The 19,667-nt window shown below is 36.3% G+C and overlaps 1 protein-coding gene across 6 annotated transcripts in view; it reads left to right on the forward strand.

Annotated features, from left to right (window-relative positions):
* The window catches only part of GULP1 (GULP PTB domain containing engulfment adaptor 1), a 154,422-nt gene that overhangs the window by 103,518 nt on the left and 31,237 nt on the right, over positions 1–19,667 (forward strand). For 5 of the 6 annotated variants that reach the window (XM_057419762.1, XM_057419758.1, XM_057419757.1 and 2 more), the window contains exons 4-5: positions 7,638–7,709; positions 17,528–17,626. In XM_057419762.1, the coding sequence (XP_057275745.1) occupies positions 7,638–7,709; positions 17,528–17,626 (171 nt within the window). The remainder of the gene's footprint in view (positions 1–7,637; positions 7,710–17,527; positions 17,627–19,667) is intronic. The other variant, XM_057419759.1, reaches the window with a different exon arrangement.

The following is a 19,667-nucleotide window of genomic DNA, read 5'->3' on the forward strand; positions in this document are numbered from 1 at the left end:
CACTTAGACCAGCAGTGAGCTGTTAGCTCCAGCCAACAGGTCTGCAGAGCACTGCCAAAGAACTGCTTTTCCTTATCCAGTTGTTAGAGATGGAAATAAGTGTGCATGTAGCTGTGTTTATTCTCAGCCTGTGGCTAAAATTTGGGTAGCTGTATGGTGGCTGGTGATGCTGCATGCAATGGGAGAGCACCGTACAGCCCCTTCCCCCGCCCCCCCCACCCCATCCTAGGTCTGTTACCCTCTTCAGATTCAGCCTGACAACATTTTCAGAGCATGATACAGTTGGAGATGTGCTTCTGAAGTGCTGTGGTGATTGATGGATTGAAGAAATACTGAATGTTTTTTCTTGTACAACTGGTATTTTTTTCTATAGTGACAGTCTTGACAAGATAAGCTCTTTACTTTTCCTGCTTTCTTTCTGTATTCCAGCCTGCTCTTATCTTCCTTGCAAAGGTACTAGCTTTATTTCTTAACATTATTTTATCTTTAGAATTAGACACGTTTATGCAGAGAACATCTTTGATGGCTGTGTTGCTATCTGATTTGGTTTTAAATATATCCTTGTTGATAGCCCCTTCAGCATATGATACTAAGTTTTGGTCATTTACAGAGTGGTATCATAAATTCTCCTGAAGTTCTGCTTGCAAACAAACTGGTTATGTTAATATGAATGCATAATCCTATTGTATTTTCCTTTTTCTGTGCCCTTTGTTTTTTTCCCATTTGGCTGTGGATTCAAATGCAGTGGGACTTGAGGAAGAATATGACCTGATATGATATAATTTAATCTCATTATTTTGCCTTTAAAATTGTGCTTAACTAGATTCAATTTATTTGGACCACACTTCAGATTTCTTCCTAGTGAGCAGCTATATAATTTCTCATTAAATCTGAACTTGGGTTAGAAGACAGGTATAGGCAGGATTAGCACTGCCATATGTCCTCAGTTTTTCAGGCATCTTTACCAGAATATTTTTAGATATTCCTGCTTCCAGATATTTGGATTCCTGACAAGAACCACATCCAGAGCCTGGTGAAGTGTCTGTAGACACAGACAAAGAAATGTCTGTATTGTCTATGTCCATCAAATGTTCAAAAATATGTTAAGCTTTAGTTACCACATTATGTTCTTTATTATTTAGTCATAGCACCAAATTTAAAGACTGAGATGATTGTTTACATGGCTGATAGTGAAGAATTCTTAAGTTACTGCACTTCTAGAGAATAGAAAAAAATACAAATTAAACCAGTGTGGCTTGTTGAGAGGTTGCTTAAAATCAAGCACAGTGTTTTTTACTGCATCTGGAAGATTCTTCAGTTAACCACTGCCTAATTATTTTATAGTCCTTTCTCTAATGCTCTTCTCACCCACCCTCTATATTTCAGTAGCTTATTAAATAGGTTTTTCTTTCTTTATATCTTAATTACTGTAAATATCTTCACCCCTGTGTTTCCCTTATGAATTTGGCTTAATTCTACTGATGGATGAAATACCTGATAATATTTGATTTCTGTAAGATTTCTGTTAGAAGACCTCTCTTGTTTGTTTTTTTTCTCTTTTTAATCATGCATTCCTTCCTTTATTGCAAATAGTACTTGAACACTCCCTCAGAAAAAGGCACAGAATTGTTTTCCTGTGTTAGTCACTGTTTGTGTGGCACATGACATATCAGATGAGCAGGGGATATCCACGGAATGTGCTGATGTCTGTGGCACTTTTCTGTCTCTCCCTCCCACGTGGTGAGTTTGATTTCTGCTCTCATTTGAGCAGCAGTCATGCCTAGGAGAGGCAGTTGTTTTTTAAGGTGTTGCTGTTGAGAAATGCTCCCCAAAAAGGAAAAAACCAAACATTTATGTACTCTGGCAAAACCATGGAAGCTGTTGCGAGTGAGGAGCTGCATTGTGGGGTGGAAAAGGAGAAGGAATCCAAAACAGAAAAAGGTGGGTATTTACACTGCTTAATTGAAAAAGAAGACTCGCATATGCAAGGTTGAGCAAAAACTGCATAGACATTTGTTCATCTGTTTTCTGCATAGCTTCAGAAGTGGTCCCATGTCTCTTTTGTTCTCATTGTGTATTATATACTGTTATTCTGATGTTATTAGAATGTGGATTCAGTTGTCTTCCTTTCATCAGTAAATCAACATCCTTTAATTTCTGCTGTAGAAGGAGCTAATTTGTCAAATTCTGGCAGTAGGTATCCAGTAATTTTGTATTGCTTTTCTCCTTTATTGTATTAGTATATAGTAAAGTATAAGTCCTTTTTTTAATACAGTTGTGTTTATATCTGCATACAAGGGAACTTTTAATGTTTAGGGATTTCAGAGTAATTTCAGTGTGGCACTGTTCAGGATGGGTGTTTGAAAGATTGAAATGTGATGACAAAAGAAAACAGATGTTGTTTTAGTTTTGAAATACCTACACTGCTCTCTACTGGAAGAGTGGAGGTCTACATTAACTATTCAAAAGTTCACCTAAAACTCTTTCTTAGTCAAGTTCTAGATTTAATGATTCTCTTTGACTCTGATAAAAGTAACTTTTCCAAAGGATGGATAAGTTTTTGTTTTTCCCCTTGAGTTCTGAAGAAAAGCATCTGGATATGCTTCACATGTAAAAAAGTAGAATGTTGAGGTCTGAAATGTAAGCAGATTGGGTAGAATTACTGGAGGGCATCTTGTTTAGGGCAAGGAAAAAAGTGAACTGTTAATTCACCTGACCTTACTTGCAGCTGAGGCAGATGATAACAGCAGTAGACTTGTCAGAACTGTAAAGGATTTGGAATGCCTGAAGTCACCCTACATTTGAAATTGACTTTTAATTAAGCCAGCAGAATAAAGGCAAAGAAAGACCTACCTTTTCTTTTAATAGTTTCTCTAGCCAAAGTACAACTATAAAAGCATTTTTAATCAGTATGGAATTGGACCAAAACATGTCTTGCTCAATCTAAATATGTAGGAAAGTTTTCATTTCACAAGAGGTCTGCATGCTAGTTTGTTGTGCAAGACAGCTCCCCTGGCCATTACTGGGTGAATAATTCAGCGCTGAATTATTCTCCCAGTTCTCAATGATAAAACTTCTGTTAATTCTGGTATGTTGAAACAGTGTCTGTTCATTCTCTGCAGCTGCACTATCATGCAAATCTTTGCATGTGGAGTGAGCACATCTGGTTGTCTGCTAATATTAAATTATAACCAGTTTGAGGTGTTTGTCTCCTGTATGGCTGGTCAACAGCTCATTTTCTTAATGCAGACATCAGTGAGGAAATAGCAACCCTTAATGTATTTTAAAGGAACAGTTAAATTGTTTTGACTGATAAGATTCATTGACCTCATAAAAGGTTTTTTTTTCTGATAAGACAGCTGCAAGTGAGATCAGAATAAGTAATATATTAGAAAAATAACCTTTTATCAGTTTTGTAGGGAATATGGTTGGAAGAATGAAAGACTGCAATGAAAAATGTAATTCATATAGGAAAAAGACTGCCTTAGCTTGCTTTATGTTAAACAAAATATTAAATGTCATCCTCTTCAAACTTCTTAAAGTATCTAACTGAAACACAGTATGGTTATGGTGATTTTGTCATTAGCACTCAACAGTATATAAACATTTTAAAAGGTGGCATTTTTGTTGGAGTTGGCTTATCATGCATTATGTACACCACATTCAAGAATAACTCTTTTACTAGCTGCAAACAGTAAATACATGTAACAATCATATATAAAAACATTTTTCACCTATATTACATATTGGATGTTAATGAAGACTTAAAAATGCAATGCTTTTATTAATTTGCATATAGGTTTAATAGTGAATGATCTGAGGGGAACTGCTACGTCATTTTCTGGTTTGCTCTTCTGCAGCTATGTGTAGGAGTAGTCTTAGCTTGGCTCTGCTCAACAGCCAGGTCTGCAGAAGGTTCATAGCTGCAGAAGGGAACCTGGAAGTGGTCAGAGCAGTCACTGACTTATCAAGTTCCCATCTAGAATTCTGCATCAGCATTGCTTTCTAAATGAGCCTGATCTTGAAAAAGGAAATCTAATATTTACTGATTTTGCTTTGCAGTTGCTGTTGCAGAAACTGTTTCATGATGAATATTTAGACCATTCATGCCACACCTGTACTGAGCTCCTGATATAACAAATATTTATTCTCTGTGTTTGTGTAAGGTCTGTTGAGAAAAATCTGCTGTAAAGAGGATAATGACATGGCCATCTCCCTATTTCATGAGGATGGTGAATTAATTGTTAGTTACTTTGGAAATCCCAGAGGTGGCAGTGCAATCCATTGTGTTAGGGATTATATAAACACAGAGGACTTTGTCATATTGCATTTGTCGTTTGAAGTCTCAGCTTTGCAAATACGTATGTGTTTGCTTAGCTTAACTATTACGATTAATGCCATAGTAATTGGTACCTAATATTGAGCAAAATATGAGGATAGGACAAATCACACAGAAAAGGCACAGAGCAGAAAAAGGAAGCAGTTAAAAAGCCTTCAGTTAATGTATTAGGTATATGTTAAACATATATTACATAGTCATCATTCTGTTGTAATTAGAAAATAACTTGTCTTGATTTGAAGTTCTGTTAATATTTCCCTCCTAATTACATCAGTCTAATTAATACAAATATTCAGACTATTTGCTCTTTATTGCTGCTTTTCTCTTTATTAATCTCTTACCAAAGGAAAAAAAAAAAGATTAAAATGAAAAAGCTTATGAAAGCTGGGGATGAAATCTGTAAGCAGGTGATAACTAAAGTTTTAGCTTACCCGAATTAAAAAAACTAACAGCAACAAAGAAAGCAAGCTAAACAAGTGCAGTTAACAGAGATGCAAATAGATATCAGATTCGAGCAATGTAACCCATGCCGCACAGTCTGATTAATATTAACACTTAAGCTGCAAATATTCTTCATAATTCTGGATTAAATACATTTTCCTATGCTGAACAGTTTATTATGCATAAGCTCTAACTCCACATCCAGTTCAAAACTGCCAAGAGCAATAAGAATTTTAATAGTGATGCTTAATGTTAAAACAGATACTCATCTGGAAGACAGCCTATTGCATATGACTGTTGGAATTCTGGCTGGTTAAGTTATGTTCCATAGATAATGATATAATGCTTGTTGTGATGCTATAATACAATTCTATGATGCTTCCACATATCTCAGATCTTGGTTGTTTGTTTCTTGTATAACTTGTTGAGCAAACCCAGTTAGTATGTTTCTTCAGGTATTGTCAATCATTTAAACCTGTGCTTTCAGCAATTGATCTTTCTAGTTAAGATGTCTTACTTCTCCCTCTCCTTCATGACCAGAAATGGATTTGGGAACATTTCTTAAAAAATTAGTGACATTTACAGGTTCCACAGCTGTGGCAAAAGCTTAATATGGTGCTTACGTTTTCTAAGGCAGTAATGCGAGTTAGTAGCTCAGCTGTCTTCCACTTCACTATGGGCAGCAGTGACTTGTGCTCTCCTCCTTGAGCCTTGTCCACACTTGCAGCTCTTAGTTCCTGTGGCTATGAAGGATTCCTGTACTGTATATAGTGTGCCCTGGCCTGCTCACAAACTTTACAGCAGTTCTACCTCTGTCTCTTGTGTTGTGCCAGGTGTGTGGTGTATAGGTATCTTGTGTACAGATATCTAGTATTATCAGCATTCCTCCTAGATCATCATCTGACATTATCTACTTTCTTGTCCATTTAAACTTGTGGTTACTTTTTTTTCATTGCACTTTCTGTCTCTGTCACGTGTAGTATCCATAATGTCAAAGAATTATTCTTCTTTTTCTGTGTGTGTCACTTTCACAAGGAAGAACACACCCTCTATTTAAAGTCATTGGCGATGTTAGGTGAAAGACATTATGAGACCTCACTTGGAGTACTGTGTACAGTTCTGGTGTCCTCAACATAAAAAGGACATGGGACTGTTGAAACAAGTCCAGGGGAGGGCCACGAGGATGATCAGGGGACTGGAGCACCTCCCATATGAAGATAGGCTGAGAAAGTTGGGGCTCTTCAGCCTGGAAAAGAGAAGGCTGCGTGGAGACCTCATAGCAGCCTTCCAGTATCTGAAGGGGGGTTACAGAGATGCTGGGGATGGGCTATTCATTAGGGACTGTAGTGATAGGACAAGGGGTAATGGGCTAAAACTTAAACAGGGAAAGTTTAGGTTGGATACAAGGAGGAAATTCTTTCCTGTTAGGGTGGTGAGGCACTGGAATAGGTTGCCCAGGGAGGTTGTGAATGCTCCATCCCTGGCAGTGTTCAAGGCCAGGTTGGACAGAGCCTTGGGTGACATGGTTTAATGTGAGGTGTCCCTCCCCATGACAGGGGGGTTGGAACTAGATGATCTTAAGGTCCTTTCCAACCCTAACTATTCTGGATTCTATGATTCTGTGAAATCAATAATTGAAGTTTCTGCTTTGTTACTACAAAACCTTGGTCTCTTAGCTGGAGAACTGTTAAAGAGAATATAGTAAGCAGATGTCCGTGGTCTTTTGATTTACACACTGTTGTATTCAAGATGGCACATCATATTTCAGAGTCAGTAACACATACGTAATGGGACTTAATTATTGGTTTCTTCGCAGGAGTAAAGCTTGAGGACATTGACTACAGTAAACATGTTTTGAAGTTTTAATAAGATTTTAAACTTCAGAGATACTATGTTGAAAGTTATCTGTAGCTTGGCAAATTTAGGTTCCTTTTGAAACTGCTAAGTCTTAAAAATTATACATACCTCTGTGTGTCATGTTACACAGAAAATTGTGTCCTTTAGACAAAAAAAGAGGGGGTTGTTGTTTCTTGATAATAATATTTTAGCATGTACAAGTACATGGTGTGACTTGAATCAACTGTACCTCAATATGAAAACCAGGCAATTCAAAATAATTATTACATAGATGCATTTTGGGCAGAATTATTATACTTTTTGTAACCGTTCAATAGAAGGAAAGCAAAACAGTATAGAAGAATGTAAAGGCATTTCAGCGTGCAAATAAATTGTAAAGTCCTTTGAAGTATCGTGCTTTCTATAATAACAGGTGTATGTTTTGTTTTCATTAAGACCTTGCTTGGTAAAGATTTGGCCTTTAATAAAAATTCTTTGAGCATGAGCCTTGGTTTTGTGTAAGATTGGAACCCAGTTCCTTTAAACCTATGACATAACTACCAAGCAGCTTGGAGAGCAAAATCAGGCCTTCTTAATTTGTTTTGCCTCACTGTATGAAAGTTTTAGTAACATAGTCCAAACCATTGGCTCATGTTGATTCATGAAAAGTATCTTACATAGGGTTTTTTTTTGCATTGTTTCACTGTTCTCTAAAAGAGATTATATTACCAAAATGGTAATTTCCTAGTGGGAAAAGGTACTTAACAATCTCTAATTTATAGACTTGCAGAGGATCAAGATAAAATGTGTTTTAAAAGCTGCTTTTGATAATTCTTGTATTTGCCCAATTAGAATTTAATTCTTGTTATTCTCTTGATTAGAAATAGCTATATGAATATTTGTTATTCATCAAGTATTTAAACAGTTGTCTTCCCAAAATATTATTTGGAAATTAAGATTACTTGATTTAATTAGGCCTTTCAAGGCATAATTTATTACTCACAAATTATAATCTTCTCAGTTTCTTGGCAGTACGGAAGTGGAGCAGCCCAAAGGCACTGAAGTTGTAAGAGATGCTGTTAGAAAATTAAAGGTAAGAAGGAATTTTTAATAAGCTATAAATGGAATGTATTCTTCGCTTGTTTTCAGAGATAAGACACATTGTGGTTTTAGGTATATGCTAGAAGCAGTCGCTTTTACTAATCTCTTCATCAGTGTGTAGGTACTTATGTCTTGTGTTATTTGGTGTTCTTCTGTACAAATACTTAGTTCTAAATTATGCAACTATTTATAATACAAAGTTTATATACTTTAATACATAATGCTTGTTCTTTGGAAAATTTAGGGCTTCATCAATACAAACTTAGGTAGCAACAATTTATTTTAGCTGCCATCCTCACTTTGTGGCTGTTGAGTACCTCTCATGATGGCACTCCGAACAGTTTGCCAGAGAATTTAAGAAAATGAACTCTTCCTAATGACATCAGTAATGCCTGACCTGCATTTCTCTGGGCTGTATGTTGCTTTCTGTGAGCCCCACTTTGGTGAGTTGCCTCTTGCTGCAAAACATAGAGTACCCTCCCACTTAAAGTAAGCTGTTCATGGCAGAGAACAGGAGTAAGAATGTTAGACCATGCCGTAAGTGGGCTGTGATAGCTCTGTGAGTACTGGCTGTCCCTGACTGCTTTTCACCTTAAACTAACACGTCTGATCCACATAGACTGACTGTTAGACTGGATGGGAATGTATGTGACACTGGCATGAATGTTGTTCCCCCTCCAGCTGTGATAATTGGTGATATGTCTGGAAATAAAGCTGTAGTGAGATAATAGGGCTTAAAACAAGCCAAGGGGCATTATTGCCTTGTCCTTTAGGTCTTTGTGTTGTGTTGGAAATGGCCTGTGTGCACAAACACCATCTATGTGCTGGTACACAGATGGCTGAGAAAACCAGACATTTAAAATTTCTTCTTGGTTACGTGTCTTTGGGCAATGAGGGACTCAGCAGCCTACTCAAAAGTATCCTAGTGAAATGACTTATTGAGGGTTGCTAACAGGTAACATGGCTTTGACTTGACTATTTGAGCAAGAGCTCATATGCTTAAAGCTCTACAAATGCTATGAGTTGTGGTAGGGAATGCTGATTTCATTTGCCTGCTAGCTCACATTGATGTAGAATTCCATTGTTTCATGCTTAGCTGCTTACAGCCATTGGAGCATTATTTAGGCGTAATAGACGTAAAAATTGTTCTGCCTATTATTGTACTTTCTATAAGTTTTTGTGGGTTTTTCATTATTCATTTAAACAGAAGTTCCTTGGAAATGGACAGAAAAATTTGGAAATCAATACACAAAAGTTTGATTCTGTGTTGTTACTATAATAAAGGAAGAAAGAAGTCATGAAACACTATTCACAGCTCAGCTTTTAGGACTGAAGTTTGCCTTAAAAAAGCCATCTTTACGAGATTGGTTAGTATTTTTGCTCAGGTATCGAAACAGAAGTTCTTTGCCATTATTTTTGCTCTACCAACGTAGTACAGCTGCCTTGAGATTCGCTTAGTCAATTCTTAGACCATTTTATGCCAAAAAGATTTACTCTTCTGCAGTTCGTCAGAGACATTATTGCCTAGTTGTTTTCAAGTGTTTTAGGCTAATGTAAGTATGACCCTTTTTTAACAATTGCAGCATGCTACCAGTGGAAACAAAATGTATGGTTTTGAGTGAATTTCATACAGTTTATGGCTGATACTGGAGTGAAGACTGTTGTTTAGATATTTTGTGTTTATACAGTTCTATTACCCTGAGCAAAGTAAATTCCTTGCAGAAATCTGTCAAGATAATATCTTGCTATGGAGAAGTTTTGGTTCTATTTTTATGATGTTTTATCACACTCCTCCCAAGTAAAGCAGCAGCTCTCTGTCTGTCTAACTGGGGAAACTCCAGGCTACCCTGAGCTCTCGCTGATCACTGGAGGGTTTTGGTAGGTTGGGTTTTATGATTTGGTATCTTGAAATAGTTTGCTTTGAAAGCAAGACCAAAAAATATTTCAAGTAACTGTTCTGTTAAGTATAGGAAGAGGCAGAACTATTCTAGCTTATCTGTCTTGAGGGAGGGGACAGCACACGCAGACAACAGTTGCCAGCCTAGCACTAAAACATAAAAGTAGAAATTTTTGGTATATACATGTTGTGTCATTGAAGTATGTAGATACCTCTTCTAACATTTTACATGTTCCCTAAATAAGCCTCCTTGGAGAGATACATGTCTGCATTGTTGCTGACAGAATTACATTACTTTCATCAAGCTTGGAAGTTTGGAGCTTAGAGTTCAAGTATTACATGGGATCTTATATAATCACAGGTCTATTGGAAAACTCACAAAGTAATTAAAGGCAATTTTTGGAAAGACTTGGAAAATCTTGGAAAAAAAAATCAGAAAGTAATAAAGAGGTTTTATGTCTGAAGCAATCCTCAATTAATTGAATACTGTTTTCAACACTGACTTATGTTGCGCATCTGGATTCTTTGAAGAGAAGCCTAGAGGTACTTACGCATGTGTGAACCACACATCTGTGGCTTTTTTCAGAAAATATGAACTAAAAATTTGAAACCAGTGAAAACAGCTTGAAAACTAATTTCTTATATCAAAAGAAAACATATACAGTGGTTTTTGGAGTAGGAGTTTTTGAGATGTGTAACTTGTGATGCTATATTGGTTTGTTGTTTTAATGGATTTGGTTTGAATCACGTTGTTAATCATAATTTGGTTTTAATGAAAGTTAATAGCTAGCAGAAAAGCAGCTGACTTTCTTAATATTTGGAGCTATTTTTATGGGGGGGGGGGCAGAATGGCACAAATAACCTTTTGGAGTCATGTGCTTACAGTGATTTATAGACCATGAAATACTGTCACTGAAAACTATTTTTCTTAAGCCCTCATGTCATCAAGCTCTGTTAGAGGAGACATTTGATACACAACTCTTCACTTCTTTTAAATCAAAAGCTCTTAACTTTTTTACAGCACAGAGACTCTTTTGCTAAACGTAGGTTTATGCAAAAACTGTAACATCTATGAACTTTTCATCCATCCTGTGGACTTACTTGTACCAGCAGGTGGAGCTGATGTTCTACAGTAAAATACAATAACTTGCCGGAAATTCTTCCTGATGCTTCAATGTACTTGTTCTATCTGAAATACTACTACTTTGTTTTCTTGACGCTTGACAGTTTTGCTGGGTCAGTTGCAATTCGAATATAGAGGGATTTTTTGGACGTCTTTATTAATTTTTCTAGAGAGTTATCCAGTATTTTTTTTCAAGTTAGGGTTTCCCCTCCTGTTTTCAAATTTCTTGGAGCTGTGCTGCAGGAGAAAGAAGACAGTTGGACGCATATGTTTTAAAGTGTTTTATTTTTATTTTTAAGATAAGGCCAACTGTTCTCATAATTCATTAGAAGCAGGTTTTTTCTACTCTGACTAATTTATAGAGTGAAATAAAAACTAAGGAAAATGGTACCAAGGTGTGACAGAACTATCAGAACATGCCTACATTATTCACATGTGCTTATGCTGTCAAATCACACTTTATAAAGTGGAATGTTTACTTTCCTTGATTAATGAAGGATGTAACTGCTAAATCAGAATGTAGGTATTAATTTGGTCCTTCTGAAAAAGTGCTCGAGGGGTTGCCAGGGGCATAAAAAGGTGAAAAGATCAGCATAACAGATGCAAAGGACATCATATAAGAAAATGCACACTAATAAGAAGCTAGTGTGGAGGGGTGTTAGGGATGACGTGGTTTAAACCAAGCCAGTAACCAAGTACCGTGCAGCTGCTCACTCACCTAAATTTTGGGGTATCAGTCTCCTTTTTTCCTGTTTTCTGTAAATAAAGATAACCAAATATAATGTAAAAAGAGTTAATCACTGTGAAGCCACTTGAAATATTCTTATTCAGCCCCTTGGATAAGGATACAGAAATTGAAGAGTGCACCTCCATGCAGGCTGTGATGCTGTCCTGCTGCTGTCCTTAATAGGCCATCATTGGATATTATTCTGTGGCTATAATAGTCCATAATGGATATTATTCTGAGCTGCCTTTTGTGTCAAAGCTGGGTTTCACTTGTTGAAAGGACAGAGGAAGGTGGAGTACAGAAAATCTTGTAATATTGAGATAAAGATGTTTCCAGACAAGCCTTACAGCCATGGCTGTTCTCTTTCGAAGTGCTGGAGAAAGCAGAATGTGTGGTCTAGGACCAGCCAGGGACAGCCTGAAGACCAAAGCACATCAAATGAGAAGAGTTGAAGAGAAAACCTGTTTATCCTCTCTCAAAAAAAGCAACCAAAACCAAAGGCCAGTCCAACAAACCACAAACAAAAACACCCAACCATAAAAAAGAAACCACCAAAACCTGCAAGAAATCCCCAAAATCCCACACAACCAAACAAAACAACAAACACTCCCCCCACCACCCCTCCCCCCGCCCCCCCCCCCCCAAAAGCCAAAAAAAACCACAACCCCAAACAAATCCAGCAGATGTCTTTGGAAAATAAAATACAGCATGCTCCACAGAAATGGATTTCTGAAACAGCTTTCTCCCTACCCAGCTGAGAGATTCAGGTTTGCATATCTGTGGCCTCTTCATCCTTCTCTTTTGCCAGCTATTTTCCAGAAGTCATAATTTCATTATACCAACATAAAATGTGCATGAGGGTTTAGACCATAATATGACCAAAAAGGTGACACATAGTCACAGCAAAAGAAATAGGGCCTTTTGTTGTTTTTCAGGGATCTTTCCTTATAATGAATATAGTTACGAGAAAAGAGGGGAAGCATCTTGTCAAAGCCAGGTATAAAGCTGTGTCTCAGTTTAGACAACTGTGTTGCCCTCAAACGTCCATGTGAAATGCAATGTCTGTCGTCTCCCTGGAAGCCTGTGTAAAATGAGTCATGGACACCCTGTTCCCTGGGCTGAAGATTAACACTCAAATCACAGAAACATCTGCTTTTGATGTTTCAATTTTTTTTTTATAAACTCTTGAATTGTGCAGTGAGGTGTAAAATATTAAGATAGAAACAAATAGTTTAGCTTGGCATCTCTTAAATAGATTTTGTTATAATTTGTTTAGCCATTATTTCTTTAACTAAAGCCCTTGGCTGTTTTTAAAGTGTGATTTTTTTTTTTTCTTCATATTATTTTCATTGATTAATCCTCTGATCGTGGTTTGCAAAGACTTAATGCACAAGCATTTCAAATACAATTTTAGTAAGAGTCTTAAGTATGCAATTTTCCCTGCTACTGTAGTAAAAGACAGGGAATATTCAAGTTTTTTCTTTTATTATTAGAAAAAAAAAATAAGCTAAGTTAACCAATAGCAAAAAGCTTTATTTGTATTTGTTGCTTTCCCTAAAATATTCAAGAGAAATACGATGTTAATTAAATAAAAGCTATCCCATCCCACAGAGCTGCTCACATGATTATTGGGACAAATCTGAGTGTCTTGCCTGAGAGCAATATATGTATAAACTAACAGCTTAAGAATTTGGCACATCGTATCTCTTCCCAAGCCATGTTGTGATTCATTATAATTTTATATCCTTGTCCATTTTGATGCCAATGGGAGGATAGAGATTTTTACCCTCTTAAATAATCTTGTTACTGTGTAAGCTACAAATATTACTTTGTTTCAAATGTGTGCTGAAAGGGGAAGAAAATGCATGTACATCTCCTCTATCTCCTCTGTCCAGAGGTCCCTCACATTCTGTTCAGGTAGAAGTAGTAGAAAAAATAGAAGAAAAAGGAAGCAAATTGGCTGATACCTGACTAAGTTTAGGATTTGCTGTTCATACCCTGCACAAGTCTGGGAGGTAGCCAAACTTGGCATTGTCATGAGAAAGGCAGATATAAAAGAAATTACTGATCAGTATCTCTGTGTTCTGTGTTATTACACAGAAGAGGGAGTGGGCAGGAAAAGCATGAAAAGTAACTGCATCCAATTTTCTAAATCTATCTAGGTGTACTTTTCAGTTACTGTATCCTAGTAAACCTTTGATTAAAAAGTTCATTTGTCTCTCTAGATGCCTCTGTTGAAGAGATTCTTCTGTGTTTTTCTTTCTCCATTAGCTTGGTTTTGATTTGATGGAGTTTCTTATAAAGTGGGCTTCCAGTCCTCTGCTAACACTTTGTAAATATCCTGTAGTTTTTCTCCAATTTGTCAATTGCAATCCTTCTGCATTTAAAAACCTCAGAACACAGAGTCTGAGTCAGTTCTCACAAGCAGCCAATTCAGTGCAGCCATTTTTATCTTCTTGAGGATGGTTTTGAAATATCCAAGGATTGCATTAATCTTCCCAACTGTAGTTTCATGAACAGGTCCACAGTTAGCAGAAAGCCTACCATGACATCAAGACTTTAATTTTCATCTTCACAGGGTGGTTTTCCAAGAAAACAAGTTTGTTCCCATATGTATAATTTGCAAAATTGATATTGCAACAGAGGTGGTTTGTTTGCAATACAGGCAATTTGTGGTGGTCTGGCTGGTAAGGTATTTTCTCTGTTATTTGCCCCTTCATCAGCCTTCATGATCTGCAAGCTTCCTCTGTAATGGTTTAGATTTCAGTTCATGAGTTACTTTTCTCCTTATTTTTCCTCTAGTTTTTTCTGCCTGCAGATTTTATCCGTAATTATTTTCCTTCTGGTCATTGTTCAGTAATGTCATGCTTAAGAAATAAACCCTGCTGGAATACATTAGAAACATATCTTCCCAGTGACAATTTCCTGTTTATAACTGCATGTGGAGGCTAATGTAGCTAAGTTAACTAATATTTTCTTTGTATTGCTTCATTTCCCAAATATAACAGCATTCAAAACTCAGACAACTGCTTTGCCTATTTTGACAAGCTGCATTTTTTGTAAAACCCATAGTGATCACCATTAATTACATCTCACTTGAATTCTCCGGTTCTTGAACTGGATTTAAGCCTTTTGAGAAGGAGATGTGATAGGGCTATTTTGTTTACCCTTTTTTTTAGTATTGGCACAGGAATATCTTCTGGAACTTCCTCACTTGTAAGACTTCTTGGCTACTTGGAGCAAGCTTTGGCCAGCTGTTCTAAAACTCATGCAGTTTATTCAGACCTACTTTTAAAAGTTCTCATGGAGCTGTTGGGGACTCTGAGAAGATGATTACAGTTGGAAAACCAAGCATTATTCTAAACATATACTATGTCTTTAACTCAGTAAAATCAGTATTACTTATGCCTCCTCTGTTACTGCACAGAAATATTTGTGAGCTTCTGGTTTTAAAGGGGCACTGTAAAAAAAGCCAGAGTTCATTCAGCTTACAAGGCTGTTTCAAACTGAGATTGCCCCAGGGTTATCTGTTGTATAGTCATGTTTTTGTACACTCTAAAGTACATTGGAAATTGAGATGCCCAAACTGTCCAGGTGATCTGTGGTTTTTGTGGTCATTCCATTTAATGCATAGCAAAGAAAGACAAGCAAAGATCCCTGTTGTACTATGAGAAAGGACTATATAAATCCTCAAAGTTTTATCCGGTAAAAGGACTTAATCAAATTACAAATCAGAAAAGAAAGTTGACAGAGTGGGGGTATTGAAAAAACATACAAAAATTATCTTGGAGACAATTTTAGTTTTATATTAATCTTGGAAAAAATATCTGTGCTAATGAAACATTGATTGGCTTATTATTTTCCTATTTTTTAAAGTGGAGAGTTAAGAATAAAACAGGTTAAACTGCTGGTATAATATTTAAGTCACATTTTGAGGGATTTTTAATTAGTAATTTTTATTAAAGAAAAATTATATTTTTTTCTGTAGCAAATTTGAATTGTCTTAGAAGGTCAAGAGAAGTTGTTGGCCATAATGCCTGTAAACAAGTGATAAACTTTTTTAAATTTTATTTTCTATAACTATTTTTTTTATTATAAAAAGATGCTTGTAAGATGACCCTCCTCAATTAAAATAAAGGGATCAGAATAGCCATTAAACTGTATTAAAAGTATACGCTGAATATGTGAGAAATATTCTTCAAGATAAATAGGAAAGGAAGAGGATTCAAGAGCTGTATTCATATGATACTGAAGTGAGGCAAAACTAGAAGGTATGTAGAAAAACATTAGAAAAACTACAAGTTATGTTAGATTTGCTTGACTTTTGACTGGTTGTTTTTTCACTAGTGAGTTGTCATGTCTGGCTAATGACTGTAGTGTTCTAGCTGTTGAAATGTAATACGGGTATTTAGATTTAAGTTGGTTTTGAGAATGGCATGGAGTGGTTTAGGTGGGCTGCTTTGTTTGGGTTGGTTTGTTTGGTTTCTGTTTTAACTAACTTGTGAAGCCTGTCAAACTGTATCAGCTCACGTGATACATTAATCAGTAGTAAACTAGATAGGTTATGTTACTATATGAAGTTAATGGGATTAGTTATAAATTAATGTTTAGTTACTAAAATTTTCAAGAAGTGTGCTTTCAAAATGAGGAGTAAAATTGGGAGGAAGGGAAAAGCAGGTTAATTGCGTGCTTTTACGGTGGTTTGTAAAACCACTTAATAATTTGCCATGAATAGAGCTGCCTACAAGCAAAATGAAATAAAACAGATGGAGTCAGTCATATTCTGTAAAGCAATTGAGTTCATGGAAAGACTTCCCAAGTACTATACTGGCATAGAAATAATGACAGAGCAAAACCCCAAACCCTCAGTTACCACTTGAATAATCAATTAAAATGAGGGGTTTAGGCATTTATGGGGGAGGTATCAGTTGGCTGCAGTCCAATACTTGATAATCACAATCAGGTAATTCGGTATTCTTTCTTAAAAATACATGAACACCCTTGCTGATGTCCCAGACTCTTTATGCCACTAAAAGTCATTGTATTCACTGGCTCTTTATATATTTAACTTGTACTGATAGTGAAATATGTGCTCAATTATACTTGAGTAGGAGCAAGTTTGAGGACAGTGTGTTCAAACATACAGCTGTTAAGCAGAGACCCCAACTCCTCTGGCCATCAGTGAACCATCATCCTTATTCATGCTTTTAAAAATAGCATTCTAGGGTGTCAGAGACTTTTGAAGAAAAGGGCTGGTAACAGAGCAAAATACAGAACGATTCTGTATCTCTGGTAAGAAAGTTCCCCAAATTCATGACACTTAACTGTTATGCAGTAGCAAATGTTAGGTATTCTGCTTACTTTAGATGCAGTGTTCCCAAGAGAAAGACAGGTCAACTCGAGCTACTAGAAGAGGAGATACAAAAGGATGGAAAATGAGTTGAATAGAACACATAACCTGACCCACTCATGTGTCTAGCTGTGTAGTGAACTGTTATGAAATAAATCTTGAGAATATGGTAGAAGAAATCAAATATTTCTTAGGTGTTGACAGCTGCAGCAGTTTCACCTGTTTAAAAGAACTGATTTCCTTAGAGAATATGGGAAGTTCCATATGGGAAGTACCCTGTATGCATGTGCACAGAAGTGAGTGTAGAAACAGTGGGATGTGGAAAGCATAAAAGTGTTCACTGCTCAACAACCACACAGTTGGCAAACTGTCTGAAGGTGTTAATGTTTCTCCTGTTCTCCTAGAAGTCTCAAGCAAAAGCTTAAATTAAGTGCATAAACACCAGATAAAAGTTTCAAGAGAATCAGCTAAGTAATTTTAATTTTCTTCCTGAATTACAGGAATATTTGTTAGTGTGCAGTCAGAAATGCTGTTCTGTGCCTATGACTTTGGGAATGGTTGATGTTGTTTGTAAGAGCTTTCTGAAGGAAGGAAGAAACAGTATCAGGTGGAAGGAGTTCAGAAGAAATGAGAAGTAGTTAAAATTAAAATAAATCCCAACATAAAGAAAACGTAGTATTAATGTGGTTGCTGTTCTGTTTTTCATGTTATAGTTTGCAAGACATATCAAGAAATCTGAAGGCCAGAAGACACCCAAAGTTGAATTACAAATCTCAATCTATGGTGTAAAAATTCTAGATCCAAAAACAAAGGTGAGAGACTTCTATGTTTATTGTGCTAAACTAGTAATTAAGTACTGTTTTAAAGATTTTTAATGTTTTTATTGTTTTCTGTTTTTAAAAAGTATTATAATGAAAGCAATTGTGGGTTGGAACTAGATGAGGTTCTTTCCAACCCTAACCGTACTATGATTCTATGAAAAATTCTTCTAAAATACCATTTCTTACTACAAGGCATGGGTGACATCCCAATTACATGGTATGCCAAAATACAGACTGTAGCTAATGTGCGATTTAATTTTTTTAATCCTTTCGCACCAAAACCTTAAAACTGAGGGTGATAGAAATACTGTGATAGATGCTAATACCGCATATGATAAACACCTTTTCAGATGGTGAATGAGGAGATAGTTTGTTTTCGGTGACTCATTCTTCATACCGCTGCCTTGGAATCGCACCTCTCTTTCCTTAACATGCTCATTTTCCCCCTTCATTTCTTGCTTTTAATTATTATTTTTCAAGTTGTATCAACCCTCCCAAGAATGTGTACATTTCTCAAGTGTGTTACCCATTTCTATATAAACTTCATGTAGCAGGCTATAAGCACTACTGTAGGCTTTTCATCTGGCACAGCATGAGAATTCCCACCTTTTCAGCGCATTAAGTCATCCCATTGATGGGTTTTCTGTTCCTTTGTTTGGTCCGGTATTTTGGAAGGGGTTACGTAGTAAGCAAAAGATCTTCCTCACAGAATCAAAGAGGAATAATGAGATAAATATAATCAAGCTAAAAAGTATTTGTTCAATAGTCAGTAATTCTTAACATCTGAATGCTCTCGTGTCTTTTACACGTATGGTGAATGTTGGATTTGCATAAACTATTTGCTACTGCTTCTTAATTGTGGAGTAATTGCTGCCATTCAGACAGTGGTATTTTGAGAAGAGGTAAAGGAAATTTAGTTCAAGGCTATATATATATTTGTAATCCATTTTCAGTTCAGATTCTTAATATAACCACAATTTCAACAGTTAGGCAACAAATATCCATGTCAACTAATTGCAGGTTTTGCATCTTCCCGATGTCATAGGGCAGAAGGGGGTAGTGAACCCAAAAAAACTATTTTAAAATAACAGTTTTAAGTGCCAAAATACATTAGTCTTCCTAACTGTTCATGCGGGGTTTAACATAAATCTGTGGGATGAAAGTTCCCAGGGGAGCAGAAACATTCATATCTCTAAGCAATGTTGTTATTACAACTCAAATAGTAATTAAGTACGAGTAGTCTTTTTCTTTTCCCCACTTTATTTCTTAAAACTACAATTCTTTTTGCACAATTTGTAGATGCTTTGGGAAATTATTCAAATTCCATGTTATAATCGCTGATTAAAGTAATTTTTTCTATGTGTTTTTGGAACAGGTCAGTATTATTACAGAGGAATACTGGTTTATGCGATGACTATTATGGTTTATGCGACGACTGTTAGTTGTGTTGGGAACAGGTGGCTTGCTCATGAATCAGGACTTGATTTTATACCTGGCACTCAAAAAAGGAGGATTGTGGAAAAGTGGTTCTGTCCTTAAATGAAATAAAGTAGTTACATGGATCTAGAAATGTAAAAGAGCCAGAACAAGCATATGTTGTATGTAACTTAAAGAGCAGCTGTTAAAGAGAAAGAAATTAAATCTGAGATAGATCTGGGGACATGGGAGAAATAGGATGCACAGAAGAATGGCTGTAAAGACTGAGAACAGGAATGCAAGGAGAAAAGATTGTCTGTACGGTACATCTTTTTGCTAAATGGTTGCATGCAGAGAGGGCATGCCCTTATTTATGAGTTTGTAGCAATCTGGGAACCCCAGTGCTGCACAGAAACTTTCTTCTTTTTTTTTTTAATAGATGACAGTTAATATCTAAACTGCATATTTTCCTTTAAAACAAATGCTTCTTTCCCATGCAATAAGCCAAATAAAATAAAATACCAAGAAGAGACTTGTTGAAGAAAAACAACGAAAAAAGTAGTTGAGATAGTTTATTTCAGTCTTTTCAAGCTCTCTCAGTCTAAGAGCATTGCCA

The sequence above is a fragment of the Pezoporus wallicus genome, unplaced genomic scaffold (genome assembly GCF_028554395.1).
Source record: "Pezoporus wallicus isolate ANWC-B61680 ecotype Strahan unplaced genomic scaffold, APGP_CSIRO_Pwel_v1 contig_4710, whole genome shotgun sequence".
NCBI classification, from domain to species: Eukaryota; Metazoa; Chordata; class Aves; order Psittaciformes; family Psittacidae; genus Pezoporus; species Pezoporus wallicus.